Source organism: Myotis brandtii, unplaced genomic scaffold (assembly GCF_000412655.1).
Source record: "Myotis brandtii unplaced genomic scaffold, ASM41265v1 scaffold268, whole genome shotgun sequence".
Taxonomy (NCBI): Eukaryota; Metazoa; Chordata; class Mammalia; order Chiroptera; family Vespertilionidae; genus Myotis; species Myotis brandtii.
Genome location: NW_005360187.1, coordinates 1895420 through 1911615, shown reverse-complemented (window position 1 = coordinate 1911615; position 16196 = coordinate 1895420). Strand labels below are relative to the sequence as shown.

Sequence of the window (16196 nt, the reverse complement as noted above, 5' to 3'; positions counted from 1 at the left end):
TAAAGAAATTATTAGATCTTACACACAGCAATCCAACACCCTGTCTGCAGCAACATGGCCATGGGACTGAACTAACTCCGCGTGCTCTGAGATGTTATTTAGCCAGGCTCTCCTTATTTCCCATTAGCAAATAAAGATACCCCTCCCGCCACCCGCCACCCCCCAAACCAGCACTTGTTTTTTTTTCTTTTAAAGAAGGAAGGAAATTGGGATGTTTTCCTTAAAGGGTCCGGTAGGGAGAGAGTTGGGCCATATTATCAAAGAGGAAATCAGATCTCCCTTGGGTGCTGGAGCAAGGCAGCCTGACTCCTGGAGAAAATAAACAGAGGGGAGTGGCCTCCGTCTTTGAGGGGAGCCAAGGCAAAGGTATCAGGCTCCCTCGGGAGCTGTTCCGGGTGGTTTATCAACGTCCACAGCGCATGTAGTCCTTTGTTGGAATCACTGATAAGCATCTCTTGGGGAAAATTATAGGTCTGGATTTGAAGATCTTTTGCTCACCTTATGGGTTAGAAGTCGATAAATCTGAAATGGCTTTGGCCTAATCAGTGAAGCCAGGTTTCCATTAGATTTGGGACTCATTTTTTTCTTTTCAGTTTCTGGGAACAGATGCCAGAGGAAAGAGAACAGAAAAAAATATTTTTTATGGAAATTTTGGAGTTAGAAACCATTATTTCTTTATTGTTTTTTTCCTATTTTCTAAATAAATACATACATACATACATACATACATACATAAATTGATATAAGGTGAAGAGTCACTTTCAGGCTCCAGAGAAGCTCCCCTTCCTGTTTCTGCAGCCCCACTGCTCTGCTCAGGCCTCCTCGTTGCTGCCTCTCTGCCCTGCAGCCACTGGGGATGCCCTGCCTGATGCCCACATGCCCCACTCCTTGCCCGCTGCAGCCAACACTGACTCTCCCGGGCACTCTGCCTGGATCAACCTCTGGCTCCCCCTGCTCACTGGGAGATGCTCTTCCTAGTGCACCTGTCAGTGAAGCCCGCTTCGCAGGTGCTGGGTAAACACTGGCAGAATTGGATTTAAAAGGATGCATATAGTCCAATATATGTATTCATTACAAAGGAAGGGCAGTAGTTCTCCCTTATCCGCGGTGCAATTTCAGTTACCTGCTGTCTACCACCCTCCAAAATATTAAATGGAAAATTCCAGAGACAAACAGTTCATAAGTTTTAAATTGCACACTGTTCTGGGTGGTGTAATGAAATCTCGTGCTGTGCTGCTCAGGACATGAATCATCCCTTTGTCCAACAAATTCATGCTGTATATGCTCCCTGCCCATTAGCCAGTTAGTAGCATCTCAGTTATCAGATCACCTCTCAGGGTAACCGCAGTGCTTGTGTTCAAGTCACCCCTACTTTACTTACTAATGGCCCAAAGCACACGAGTAGTGATATTGGCAATTCAGATATGCCAAAGAGAAGCCATAAAGTGCGTCCTTTAAGTGAAAAGGTGAAATTTCTCTATGTAAGGAAAGAAAAAAACTTATATGCTGAGGTTGCTAAACTCTGCAGTAAGAACAAATCTTCTGTGAAATTGTAAAGAAGGAAAAAGAACATTGTGCTAGTTTTGCTCAAACTGCAAAAGTTATGGCCACAGTGCATGATAAGTGCTTAGTTAAGATGATAAAAACATAAAACTTTATCATAGATATGTATGTTTAGGAAAAACACATCGTATGTATAGTTCAGTACAGTCCCTTTCAGGCATCCACTGGGAGTCTTGGAACATTTTCCCCGAGGGTGGTGGGGGTGGCTACTGTGCTAGTAACTTTACAATCGAGAAATCCGACAGACACACCTGTATTCCTTTCCCAGGGCTGCTCTAACCAAGTACCACGTGCTGGTGGCTTCGAATAACAGAAATTTATTTTTCATGGCTCTGGGGACTAGAAGTCCAGAGTTAAGGTCTCAGCACAGCCATGATCCCTCTGAAACCCGTGGGAGAATCCTTTCTTGCCTTCCTAGCTCCTGGTGTTGGCTGTCAGTCTTCGGTGTTCTGTGTGTTGTAGATAAATCACTCTAGCTGCTCTCTTTGTCATCGCCTGGCATTCTTCCTGTGTGTCTCTGTCTAAATTTCCTTTCTTATAAGGACACCAGTGATTGGATTTAAGTCCCACTGTAATCTAGTGTGGCTCCATCCTAACTTGATTACCTCAGCAAAGATCCTATTTCCATATAAGGTTATATTCATAGGTTCAGGGGGTAGAACTTCAGCACATCTTTTGGGAGGGACACAGTTCAACCCATTACACCACCTTATCCAACAGGTCAAAGTTAACATCAGCAGTAATAGCATATAGTGACATAATGCACCCCCGATGTGATGCACCGAGAAGGGCATATCACTTTGTTGTTAGCTCGTTCTTATTTAATAATGCTAGAGCTCCTCAATTACTCTGAGGTTGGAACTTCCTTTTTAGCATGAAGGTGATGAAAGCATCCTGGAGGGTTACTGGGTGGGTGAAATGTGACCCCTGGGAACTGCACACCTCCTGTTACACAGATGGAGCTCTCCATAACCCTTCCCTGGCATTTCCAAGTACCGGAAAGGCATGTTTTTATGACTCCAGCAACTCATGGGCAAAAGCATCTGCTGCTGGCACACTTGATTCTCCTCTCCTTTGCTCCTGGCCAGATGCAGAGCAGCCAGGAGCAGTGCTGCCTTACAGTAGAACAGTCTAAGTCCCACACCTGTGGCTGTGCTCCTGGGCCCTCTGGGCTGTGTTTATGGCCCAGTGAAGATAGTCTCGGGGCAGCTACAACTATGGTGTGGCTCCCAGCCCCACTCAGGCTGCAACAGTGAGGTGCAGGGAGAATGAGTGGGGGTTTCCGTATGTCATGCCTATTAGAATGGAATTATTTTTGAAGGAATAAAAAAATTGTGCTAGCCCTGGCCAGTGTGGCTCAGTTGGTTGGGCATCATCCTATGCACTGAAAGGTTGCTGGTTCGATTCTCAGTCAGGGCACATGCCCTGATTGATGAAAAAAATATGACCTTCATGCCTTTCTTCATTCTCCCCTTCCTCTTACCCTCTTTTCTTTTTTCCCTTTATTTTTTCTCCCTTCCTTGTCCTCTGAAAAAAGAAAAAAACATTTGATAAAAGTTAATATGGATTCATGATAACAATTCACAGCAAACTTAGCATGAAGGGAACTTTCTCTACTTGAAAAGGGGTGTCTTGTCCATGCTCTCAAGAAACATAATACTTAAGGATGAAAGCTTCATAATAATCACTTCTGATTCAGGAATTAGACTAGTGTACACACTAGCTCACCGTAATCAACAATATACAGGTGGTCCTAGCCAGTGCAATAAGACAAGAAAAACAAAAAGCTATAAGGCTGGAAAAGATGCAACAGAACTGTGTTGTTATTCAGAAAGTGCTGCCTACACAAAACATGCAATGCCTTTTACTTTTCTTCTCTTTTAAACTTATTTAGTGTGCTGCCCTTCTGCTCTGTCTTGAAGTTGCATGGTGAGGGCGGTGACTGCACTTGAAACAGGACACCTTGCTCCTAGGTTTAGCATTGACCCTGCCCAGCTTGGTCTGGCCATCGAGTTGTTAGACTAGGAAGCCTCTGCAAGTCGTATTCTGTCATCTCTCTGTAAAGCCCGGAAGCAACCCTGGTAGTGCATTTGCTAGTTCTGAGTAGAGCTATTTAACTAGACTCTGGAAACATTTTCCCTGAGGGCTCTTTTTAGGCAGCAGTTAAAGGTAGCTGGAGACATACTGACTAAATGGAAAAGAAAAATCAAATTAGGCCAAGATTTTTTTTTAATTGCCTATTCTCACTGAAGCCCTCCAAGAGCACACCATAATTCATATTTTACTCATGTGGGTCATGCATAAAACCTCCATAGACCCAGTAGCCTGTAAATGTTCTGGTTTTAAAATCGCACCTGCCTGCTTTGCTGGATCGCAGCACTAATTCACGCAACCATAGTTTCTGGTTCAGTTGTTCGTTACTTGGGAATGAGACTGGCAGAGAGCAGCCCGATGTTTACTTCCACATGGTCAGTGCCTTAGGAAGGGAGCTTTCATTGCAGTCTCATTAGCAGCACTGCACAGCCTGCAGCGGAGCTGGCGTTTGCATCCATTTGCATCATGCGTGCGTTCTGTAGCTGCACAGAAAACGCCCATCCAACTGGGTCATGTAAAAGGACAGCAAAGTCAGCAGAACCTTAGAAAAGATGACACAGCAGTGGAACAGAGCTGAGTCTTCTCCTATCCTGCCGAGCGTGCAATGCTCCCTGCCCCCTTTTAAAGCGAGAGAACCCAATTGGCACTTGCCCTTCCATCTCCCCATTCTGACATAGACTCTGTGACCCAGCCGCTTTAGCCGTTAAAGAAACAGAGGCCCAGGAGTCTCCAGGTTCTGAGGTGGGTGCAGGGTTACTGGAGACCAAGCCCTGGCCCCCACCCCAGGAAATCTCTCACCTCACTTGCTGCAGTGCCGTTCATGCCACCAAAGGTGGTAATATCACTATGCTGGCATTGCCAGCCTAAGGCAGCACCCACTTAGAGGAATTCAGGGGGTGCTCAAGAGTGTGTGTGTGCGCGCGTGTGTGTGTGTGTGTGTGTGTGTGTGTGTGTGTGTGTGTGTGTTCATTATGCCAGTGATGCAGCTCTTACGTAAAGCATATTTTTAAAATCCTCCTCTGAGGACAGATGCTCAGGAGCCAGGACTTGGACGAGAGCACCCTGAAGGGCACTGTCACCTGGAAGCAGAGGGCTATTGGATCTTTCTCTCAGCCACTCCAGGAATTAGAATGCGAGCTCTCTTTCACTGAGAGATTTATCTTTTGCGTTTTGGAACTGAGCCTTCCCAGGGTTGGGAGAGTTTCCCGCTGCCTGCTCAGCTCAGCAAGCCGAGAAGCTGGCGAGGTAGCCGGCCGCCTGGATTCATTCTCTGTCTTGGAAAAGTGCTTCACTGCTTCGAGAAACCGTGCCATCACTCCTGGCCACATTGTAGAATTGTTCTTATTTTTGTATTTAAATGCCAGAAAAGTTGGGTCTGTGTCAAAGAAGGCTTCTGATTTCCGAGGCTGGCAAGGGCATAAAATGACATTTGGCAGAATTCCAAATCCAGACGAGATTTTCCCAAGCACCTACTATGTTCAGGACACCCTGCAGGGACGTCCTGGAGAAGCGGAAGTTCTGGCTTACCCCTCGAAACTCTGAGAGAAAGCGATGGCTGAAAAAGAAAGATGAGCATCTTGAGACTCCCTGTGGAAATGATTGAGGTTCGCCACAACGTTTGTCACGTTTGGCCTTTTCCGTTAAAATCTGGTGTGTTCATGTGCTGTCCAGCGTCCACCGCAGGTCAGATGGAGCTTAGGAAGACAAGGGTAACTGTTCTCTTTGTCCTTGCAGGATGTTCTGTCTGTCCTCTCTGTCTTTCAGTCTGCTGTTTGATTTCTGTAATTCTTGTCTGCAAAGTCACTGGAATGGATAGGCTCCCTCTCCCCCATCAGCTTGGTTTGGGGTAACATGCAGTTTTGACAGTGTTTTATGTGGAGGTGATGGAGGTGATTTTCAAAGCTTACGGTTGTATATAATATAAAAACCGATGCCCATGGCAGGGTTTTCTCTTTGTGCCTTTTCTTCTGCTGTCTGATTATTCTTTGTAAGTATTAATGTGTACATTTCAAATATACTGAAGATGCAAATATGCTTTTTTAAGAGCCCAGGAATAGAAGAACTAATTTAAATTTTTTTTAAGTTTAATTAACTAAAAGATTCCTTATGCTTTAGAAAATCCATTGCATAAAGAAATCAAATATGCTTTTTTAAGAGCCCAGGAATAGAAGAACTTCTTTAAATTTTTTTAAAAATTTAATTAACTATGCTTTAGAAAATCCATTGCATAAAGAAAGGTGGAGAGTGGCTTTAGGCAAGGTGAAGGAAAGGTTTTTCAAAAGAAAAAGCCAGAAGTATCAAAGGCAGCGCCTGACAAGGTCATTGGATGGGGAATCTGAGGCAGCTTTTCTCTCAGGAGGGTTTGGGAAGAATGATCTTACTGAGTTAAAAACTGGCAGATATTGGGAGTGGGGGGCAGGGAGCAGATCTGGGCCCATGAGCTGTGCGCTCAGAGGCTGCTTCTGTTGACATCTGGCTGCCACTGCTCCTTTGGGTGCCTAAGCCAGGTCACCTCCGCGCAGCTGGAGTGAGACAGGGCACTGTTTGCATTTCACAGGTCCGTATGCAGCTCATGAGTGGGGAGGACTTGTGGTGGAGTTATGTTTTCTTCATAATTGACGACATTTTCATTTCTTCCTTCTTTTCTTTTCTTTTTTTTTATCTACAGGAGCCAAGTAATAAACGGGTCAAACCCCTTTCCAGAGTCACATCACTAGCAAACCTCATCCCGCCCGTGAAGGCTACACCGCTAAAGCGCTTCAGCCAAACCCTGCAGGTAAGAAGGGCACAGTGGGCTCCTGTTTGCAGAAAACCATGTGTGGGAAGGGCATTGCTGTTTTACCGAGAATCTGCCCTGGTTTCAGACTGACCTGAATCAAGGTTTATTTCAACAGAAGGGAGCAAGGCAGTGGACCGAAAGGAAGAAAGAGGTATTTCAACTTGTAAACTGGGGTGAGGCGGTGTCCTTTGAGAGGGGTAACTTGAAGAGTCATCTCTGTCCAGTCTTTTCTCACAATTGTATTTCCGAGTTGTGTGCCCCGTCCAGACGCCCTCTGACAGGTTTCATTCTAACGTGTCTCCGGGTCTAAGGATGTGAGTCCGAAGGCAAGAGAGCCTCGTGGTGTAGGTCGGGATCTGCAAATTATAGCCCATGGGAAAAGATTCAGCCCACCTTCTGTCTTCTTATGGCCCACGAGCTAGGAATGTTTTTTACTTTTTTGAATGGCTGGGGAAAAATTAAAAGAGGAATTATATTCCCCCACACATGAAAATGATATGAAATTCTAATTTCAGTGTCCGTGAATAAAGTTGTGTTGGGACACAGGTATGCCCAATGTTTATGTCCTGCTTTTGTCTACGGCTGCTTTTGTACTTTAGTGGCAGAGTCTAGTGGTTGTGACAGAGACCATATTGCCCACAAGGTCAAAAGTATTTGCTATCTGGTCCTTTGTAGGAAATGTTTGCCGACCCCTGGCTTAGAACAGGGGCCCCGGAAATGAAGTGTCTCAGCTCTGACTTCCGCTCTGTCACTCAAGTACTTTGTCACCTTGGGCAGATGACGTGACATCTCTAAGGTCTTGCTTTTATTTCTAATGGATAAACTGGAGTTGATGCCACCAGCTCCTTTATAGCATTGTTGTAAATATTTACAAGATAGTACATTTTTAAAAAATACATTTTATTGATTTTTTACAAAGAGGAAGGGAGAGGGATAGAGTTAGAAACATCAATGAGAGAAAAACCTCATCCCGCCCGTGAAGGCTACACCGCTAAAGCGCTTCAGCCAAACCCTGCAGGTAAGAAGGGCACAGTGGGCTCCTGTTTGCAGAAAACCATGTGTGGGAAGGGCATTGCTGTTTTACCGAGAATCTGCCCTGGTTTCAGACTGACCTGAATCAAGGTTTATTTCAACAGAAGGGAGCAAGGCAGTGGACCGAAAGGAAGAAAGAGGTATTTCAACTTGTAAACTGGGGTGAGGCGGTGTCCTTTGAGAGGGGTAACTTGAAGAGTCATCTCTGTCCAGTCTTTTCTCACAATTGTATTTCCGAGTTGTGTGCCCCGTCCAGACGCCCTCTGACAGGTTTCATTCTAATGTGTCTCCGGGCTTCTAAGGATGTGAGTCCAAAGGCAAGAGAGCCTTGTGGTGTAGGTCGGGATCTGCAAATTATAGCCCATGGGAAAAGATTCAGCCCACCTTCTGTCTTCTTACGGCCCACGAGCTAGGAATGTTTTTTACTTTTTTGAATGGCTGGGGGAAAATTAAAAGAGGAATTATATTCCCCCACACATGAAAATGATATGAAATTCTAATTTCAGTGTCCGTGAATAAAGTTGTGTTGGGACACAGGTATGCCCAATGTTTATGTCCTGCTTTTGTCTACGGCTGCTTTTGTACTTTAGTGGCAGAGTCTAGTGGTTGTGACAGAGACCATATTGCCCACAAGGTCAAAAGTATTTGCTATCTGGTCCTTTGTAGGAAATGTTTGCCGACCCCTGGCTTAGAACAGGGGCCCTGGAAATGAAGTGTCTCCGCTCTGACTTCCGCTTTGTCACTCAAGTACTTTGTCACCTTGGGCAGATGACATGACATCTCTAGGTCTTGCTTTTATTCCTAATGGATAAACTGGAGTTGATGCCACCAGCTCTTTATAGAATTGTTGTAAATATTTACAAGATAGTACATTTTTTAAAAATATATTTTATTGATTTTTTACAAAGAGGAAGGGAGAGGGATAGAGAGTTAGAAACATCAATGAGAGAGAAGCCGCCTCTTGCACACCCCCTACTGGGGATGTGCCCGTGACCAAGGTACATGCCCTTGACCAGAATTGAACCTGGGACCCTTCAGTCCGCAGGCCGACACTCTATCCACTGAGCCAAACCGGTTAGGGCAAGATAGTGCATTTAAAGGGCTTGGTATAGTGCCTTGATCCTTAGTTAGCAATCACTAATTTACTAATTAGTTAGCCAGGAAGTAAATATTATCTACTGTAATAATTCTTTGGTTAACAAGTGGTGGTAGTTGTTCTTGTTCTTAAACTCCTGATAAAGTTTATCTTTTAAAGTGAAAACTGAGATTTGCCCAGGCCTCCAACCCAATTTGATCATCATAAACGTCCTCTTGTAGACTGACGCCCGCAAAAGTCACGCCATGAGAAGGCTCATCTTGTTTAGCCGAGAAGTAGACTTGAGTCTGCCTTTTCTCACTTGTCGGGAACACTTTTCTTTGTAGTATTTTTTTCTTGACTTTGTGAGTCATTAGGAAAATTGTGGACTGGAACCCAAGGCTTGTCCCATGCTTTGATAATCTATGACTTGAGAACGATTTGAGTCTCTCTCATCCCCTCCTGTCGTTGCTTCCACACCATTCAGCCAATGTGCTATGACACCGAGTAGCCCAAGCTGTTCTCGCCACTTCCCTAGAGATGCCGTCCCTCTCCGGTGCTTCTCCCCTGACGGGCCCATTCCTCTGTTAACTCTGCTCACAGTGTCTTCTGAATGAATACCTCAGCACATAATTACCTATAGGTTTGGCTCTGGTTCTGTTGGTGCTGGGGCCTCTGGGTACCCCAGATCCCCTTTGTGGGAGAATAGAGGAGGAAAAAAGAAGGTTGTCTGGAGGAGGCAGATGAAGGGCTTTGAAGCTAGTGGAGAAAAATGTGTTTACCTTCTCTCCCCCGTGACCAGCCCCTCAGCCCTCTGGCCAAGTTCATGGCAGGCTTCCTCTGGAAGATTCATCACTGCCCTAGTCCTGCACATCTGGTCTTTTGCTGAGTTCTGCTTTTTGGAAATTCTTTTGCTTGTCTACTGCTATTTCACCCTTTCCTTTCCATCCCAGCGACTGTGGCTCAAGTTCATTCACTCTATAGTTATTTCCCCCCCTTAATGATGAGGACCCCCCCGCCATGTTGCCAGCATCTCTTCCCATTGTCTCTCCTAGGACAGTCCACCCTCTGCCCAAGGAAGGACCTCACTCATCCCCTCGTCATGCACCAGGCCCTACTTCCTGAGCTCATGTTGCTTACATTCTAGATAGAGTTGCTTTCTGACAACTTCATGGCCTACATCTGGCCCCCAAGTTGTGTTTTGTTTGGCTGCACAGTGTTTTGAGCTAACAATTAAAAATCAAAACAATCTATGTAAGGACCTGGCCTTCTGACTCCTCTTGAGGAAGTGGAAGGCTTGGTGTGCTGGGCCTCTGTTTCCACATGGCAGTAAGGAGCTGTGCCTGAGTAGCCAGCCAGCGGTAATCCGCAAATGTCCCCATTGTCATACCCCATTGTCATACCTTCAGCTGTGCCTGAGTAGCCAGCCAGCGGTAATCCGCAAATGCCCCCATTGTCATACCTTCAAAATCTTTTCTTTGGCTTCCCAGGCAACCTTTATTTCTTTTCTCCTGTTTCTGCTCTATGCAGAACCTACGCATGGAACGCTGCAGGAAATATTTGATCGCCTTGACAATTTGCACTGACCTAGAGAACTGGGGCAGAAAGAAATCAAGCCATGTCTGAAATGCAACAGACGAGGCCAAGCAAGGATGAGAAAGCCAGACCCCAGGGAGGAATCTGACATGTGGAGATTAGTTTCTAAAACCTCAAATATTTTTTGTAGCAAAATCATTTTTATTTGCTTTTTTAAAATATCCTGGTGAATAGCTACCTCCAGGCTCCATTTATGGACAGAAACAACCCAGCAGAGTTATGCATAATAGTCATGCACATAGACACAGAGAGAACTTGAGCAATGTGCTTATGCTGTGAGTGTGTCCTTGAGGGGTCAGCAAATGGAAATAGGCTCCTGCGGTCGTATGCAGAGTTAGACAGCCATGTTTGCAGGGGGGTCTGTGAAGCACAACCAGATATTTCCAGCAGTCACCTTGGTGCATGCAGTGCAAGTTCTGCAAAATTATTTCCACTCCTAGCATCTCAATAACCTCATGTCATTATTGCTTCCCGCACCAGCTAGAATGGGAAAGGATGCTGATGTAGCCTGAGGAGCAGGGAGGAGGAGGGGGACAGGGAAGTCCCAAAGGGGGCATTCAGTGGCCCAACCTCATATCCTTCCTCATTTTGCCTACTGTGGCCTTGATGCCCATTCTAAAAGGAGAGGAACAGAGAACAAGGAGTGTAGGGGCTGCCTCTCAGCATTCATTTCTTACCCATGTGTGTATATATTTATACCTTTTCTCCTTCCAAAAGCAATTCAAGGCTATGATTTAACAGCCTGATTCTCTGCTACAGTACCCATCGCCGCTGGTTCCTGGCACCTTAGAGCTATATATATCCCTTTGGATGTCCAGTTGTGTCTCTCATGTTGGGCTCCTTTCATTATAGGAGAAGGGATGAGTGAGGCCCAAATACCCAAACACGATGCTTTAATCAATAGTGGAGCACTTAGCAGTCCTTCCTCTGGCTCCTCGGGAGGATATCAGGAGAGTGTGCGGCTGGCAGCCTCTTCCAAAAAGGTTAAAACCCCAATCACCAGTGGAGTGGTGCTCGCAGCAGCTCAGCGAGACACTGCACGCCTTGTTCTCTCCTGCCTCCCTTGTGCCCCACATGGACTGGGGGCTCGGGCCTCAGCACAAAGGCGGCATTTGTGGAAATCAGAGAGGGACAGCCGACTAATTATTTCCACTCCTAGCATCTCAATAACCTCATGTCATTATTGCTTCCCGCACCAGCTAGAATGGGAAAGGATGCTGATGTAGCCTGAGGAGCAGGGAGGAGGAGGGGGACAGGGAAGTCCCAAAGGGGGCATTCAGTGGCCCAACCTCATATCCTTCCTCATTTTGCCTACTGTGGCCTTGATGCCCATTCTAAAAGGAGAGGAACAGAGAACAAGGAGTGTAGGGGCTGCCTCTCAGCATTCATTTCTTACCCATGTGTGTATATATTTATACCTTTTCTCCTTCCAAAAGCAATTCAAGGCTATGATTTAACAGCCTGATTCTCTGCTACAGTACCCATCGCCGCTGGTTCCTGGCACCTTAGAGCTATATATATCCCTTTGGATGTCCAGTTGTGTCTCTCATGTTGGGCTCCTTTCATTATAGGAGAAGGGATGAGTGAGGCCCAAATACCCAAACACGATGCTTTAATCAATAGTGGAGCACTTAGCAGTCCTTCCTCTGGCTCCTCGGGAGGATATCGGGAGAGTGTAGGGCTGGCAGCCTCTTCCAAAAAGGTTAAACCCCAATCACCAGTGGAGTGGTGCTTGCAGCAGCTCAGCAAGACACTGCACGCCTTGTTCTCTCCTGCCTCCCTTGTGCCCCACATGGACTGGGGGCTCGGGCCTCAGCACAAAGGCGGCATTTGTGGAAATCAGAGAGGGACAGCCGACTGCATGGCGCTCCGTCTGCTGCTGACCAGGGAGGCTAGCACTGCTGGTAGATGGAGCACAGATGTCTGGATCCCTCTGGGCCCATAAATCCTCCGCTGGCCTGCCCGGAGGAAAATCCGGCCCAGCTCCAAGAGGGACCTGCATGCACCCCTGCGGAGTGAGGAAGGCGAGCTCGCCTTCCGCCCCTTGGCCAGTCACCTCCCGTCACAGCTGTGCACACCTGGCGGACTCATCTGAGTCTAGCGTGTGCTGTGGAATGCCGTGTTCATTACAGTGTGATTGGGCCCTGCCTCCTCTTTGAACATGAACTTCCTTTTTTTTCCATTATAAAAGTGTATGTTCATTATGGAAAAATACAGAAAAGGAGAGAGAGAAAAGAATGCATATAGCCTCTCACTCTAAAATAACCCCTGTTAAGATTTTAATAATTCCCTTTCAATTTCATTCCAGGTATAACTACATAAACTACACACTCTGAGACTAATTTGGGGTTACTCCCAGTCTATCCAGCCATATCTTTGTGTGATCTGTTCACTTTTGGATGAGACCTCCCACAAAGACTGTGGGTGATTGGTTTTTTGTGCATCTCAATTGGTCTTGGCCTCACATATTTCCAAGCTATACAGTTGGGTACTTAAAGGTTCCTCTTTATCATTGTTACAGCCTCTTAGGGGAATTTTACCTTTTATTAAAGTTAAATAATCCTGTTTATTTCTTTTAATGCTTTGTGGTTTTTAAATTTTATTTATTATTTTTTTTTGCATTTTTCCTGGATGTTCATTATGGAAAAATACAGAAAAGGAGAGAGAGAAAAGAATGCATATAGCCTCTCACTCTAAAATAACCCCTGTTAAGATTTTAATAATTCCCTTTCAATTTCATTCCAGGTATAACTACATAAGCTATACACTCTGAGACTAATTTGGGGTTACTCCCAGTCTATCCAGCCTTATCTTTGTGTGATCTGTTCACTTTTGGATGAGAACCCCCAAAAAGACTGTGGGTGATTGGTTTTTTGTGCATCTCTATTGGTCTTGGCCTCACATATTTCCAAGCTATACAGTTGTGTACTTAAAGGTTCCTCTTTATCATTGTTACAGCCTCTTGGGGGAATTATACCTTTTATTAAAGTTAAATAATCCTGTTTATTTCTTTTAATGCTTTGTGGTTTTTAAATTTTATTTATTATTTTTTTTTGCATTTTTCCTGGTGTGTTTTATCTCTTTCATTCTTATTTTCCCTTTGTAATTTAGCTGGATGAGAATTTTGTTATGGCTTAAGGGAAATATTATATCACAGTTATTCTTGGAAATATGATTGTAATTTAATGGACTGTGCATATATTATTCCAGTGTGTAGATGTGATTTATTTTATATAACCAGTCTCCTATTAATGGATATTTAGGCTGTGAATATTTTTACATTATTATATAACTCTATATGGAGAATGATTTCTGAAGGCACTTGTTCTTTTTTCTTTTTTTTTTTAATATATTGATTTTTACAGAGAGGGGAGAGGGATAGAGAGAAACATCGATGAGAGAGAAACATCGATCAGCTGCCTCCTGCACACCCCCCACTGGGGATGTGCCCGCAACCAAGGTACATGCCCTTGACCGGAATCGAACCTGGGACCCTTCAGTCCGCAGGCCAACACTCCATCCACTGAGCCAAACCAGCTAGGGCTCTTTTTTCTTTAAATACCTACCTTCTATTGTGCTTTCTTTTCTGGTTACATAACATCATTTTAAAAAATAGAAAAATATAGAGAAGCACAGAAAAGGGAATAAAAGTCCCTCGTAATTCCATCTCCCATCACCACAAAACTTCTACTAACATGTTGGCATATACTCAGGCAATCTTTTCTTTTACTATATACTTGCATGCGTATTTTTTTTAAAACAAAACCATGCCGAAACCGGTTTGGCTCAGTGGATAGAGCGTCAGCCTGCGGACTGAAGGGTCCCAGGTTCGATTCCGGTCAAGGGCATGTACCTGGGTTGCGGGCACATCCCCAATAGGAGATGTGCAGGAGGCAGCTGATCGATGTTTCTCTCTCATCGATGTTTCTAACTCTCTATCTCTCTCCCTTCCTCTCTGCAATAAATCAATAAAATATATTTAAAAATAAATAAATAAATAAAACAAAACCATAATCATACTATAAGCACTATTTTTAACTTGCTTTTGTCTTAACAGTATAAGATAACCTTATAGTATGAGAATACATATTCATGTCATTAAATATTTTTCACAAACCCGATTCTTCCTGGGTATATACACTGTTTCAGTAAAAGGATATACCAGTTTATTTAATCATTCTTTTGTTATTGGATATTTTAGTTGTTTTCATTTTCCACCATTATAAACTGCTTTAGACATCCTGATCACAAATCTTTACCCCACCCTGTATTATGTTACCTTTGCAACCAGATAAAAATATTTAAGATCTGAAAATCTTATATGATGAGTATATTAGAGAGAGGATGCTTAGTCGTGGCCTGGGACAGGGGTTGAAGGAAGGGCAGGTGGCGGGGGGTGTTGGGCCTGGAAGGGCTCAGAGGTGATGAGGATGGAGGGGAGAAAGGGCATTTCAGATCGGAGGAGGGACTGAGAGAAGATTGATGGCATCTCGCTTTGGGAAATAACTAGCAGGAGAACCCAAGCATATTTGCTTACTTTCCATGAGCTGGAAACCATGATTTTCTTCTCCACGGACCTCACACTTAGTCCCCTGGTCCAAGGTCACACACTTTCCATAAGTGACAAAAGTCCTTGGTCCTAAGTTATTTGGCAAATACAGAAACAAGCTTGTGTGTGTGTGTGTGTGTGTGCGTGTGTGTGTGTGTGTGTGTGTGTGTGTGTGTGTGTGTGTTTTGGAGGAGGCAACCAAAAACCATACTGCCTTTCCATCTGGAAGGTAAGGGTATAGCTGAGAGGTGACCTGTATTCCATGTCAAGGAGAACTCCTGGCCTTCTGCCAATCTTTACTTCTCCCACAGTAGTAGTTAAACCATTGTAATAGTTGACTATTATAATTGAAAACGTGTCAATTTTTACTTAGTGGTAACAACTCCGTGAGTGGAGTATTTACAATGAGCCAGCTTCCATGTAAAGTACTTTACATTCATCGCTTCATTTCCTCTCCTCCATCATGATGCAAGGTAGGCTTCCTCACGACTTAATAGGGGAGGAACCTGCAGGCTGAACAATGTGCCCGATGTCACATGGCCAGGAAGTGCGGGAGCTGGGGTTCCGCACCGTTCTCGCAGTGCCTCTCCTGCAGTAGGCCTTTGCAGAAAGTCAGTTTGGTCATAATGAAGCCTGCAGTTTGCCAGGATTCAACATAACGGCCAGATTGTCCGTCGGGGTCACCCCACTTCACTGCTGACCCTCCCTCTCTGTTTCCCGGTGTGGCAGGGAGGGTCATCATTGCCATTTAGGCTCGTGGAATATTTTATCACGAATATTATTGTACTAAACTCTTTTTATGGTGCCCAATGAAGAGGTTGGGCTGCTGCCCCAAGTCTCTGGAAGGCTTCCTAATTTTTGGCTTACATTAAGCAAATTGTGCAATATTGTCCCCACACTTGAGTCAAATATTTTCTTCAGCTTTTCATTCATCTACTCAGAATCTCTCCCAGCTACAGAAAGCTTTTTCCTTGCACTGGGTCTATAGGGTTTGCCTTTTTACCATGTTTTTATTTATTATTGTTTTGGCATCTTTATTATGAAAGTGTTACATATGTCCCCTTTTTCCCCCCATGACCCCCCCCCCCCCAGGCCTTCACCACCCTATTGTCTGTGTCTATGGGTTATGCATATACACATATGAGTTCATTGGTTGATCTATTCCCACTCCCCTCCCCTTCCTTCCCTCTGAGGCTTGACAGTCTTTTTGATGTTTTTATGTCTCTGGGTCTATTTTTGTTCATCAATTTATGTTGTTCATTAGATTCCACATATGAGTGAGAGCATGTGATACTTAACGTTCTCTGACTGGCTTATTTCACTTAGCATAATGCTCTCTAGGTCCATCCATGCCGTTGCAGATGGTAAGAGTTCTTTCTTTTCTATAGCTGCATAGTATTCCGTTGTATAAATGTTCCACAGCTTTTTCTTTTTCTTTTTTTATTATTTTCTTTATTGATTAAGGGATTACATATGTGTCCTTATCCCCTCCTTACCCCCCTCCCCCC

The 16196-nt window shown here is 44.6% G+C and overlaps 1 protein-coding gene across 7 annotated transcripts in view; it reads left to right on the top strand.

Moving 5' to 3' along the window:
• Window positions 1-16196, top strand: part of ARHGEF3 (Rho guanine nucleotide exchange factor (GEF) 3) — a 66322-nt gene that overhangs the window by 17067 nt on the left and 33059 nt on the right. For 2 of the 7 annotated variants that reach the window (XM_014541344.1, XM_014541349.1), the window contains exons 2-3: window positions 6326-6433; window positions 6522-6587. In XM_014541344.1, coding sequence (XP_014396830.1) covers window positions 6326-6433; window positions 6522-6587 — 174 coding nt within the window. Of the gene's footprint in view, window positions 1-4757; window positions 5367-6325; window positions 6434-6521; window positions 6588-7572; window positions 7609-16196 lie in introns of those variants that run through there. The other 5 variants (XM_014541348.1, XM_014541347.1, XM_014541345.1 and 2 more) reach the window with 5 other exon arrangements.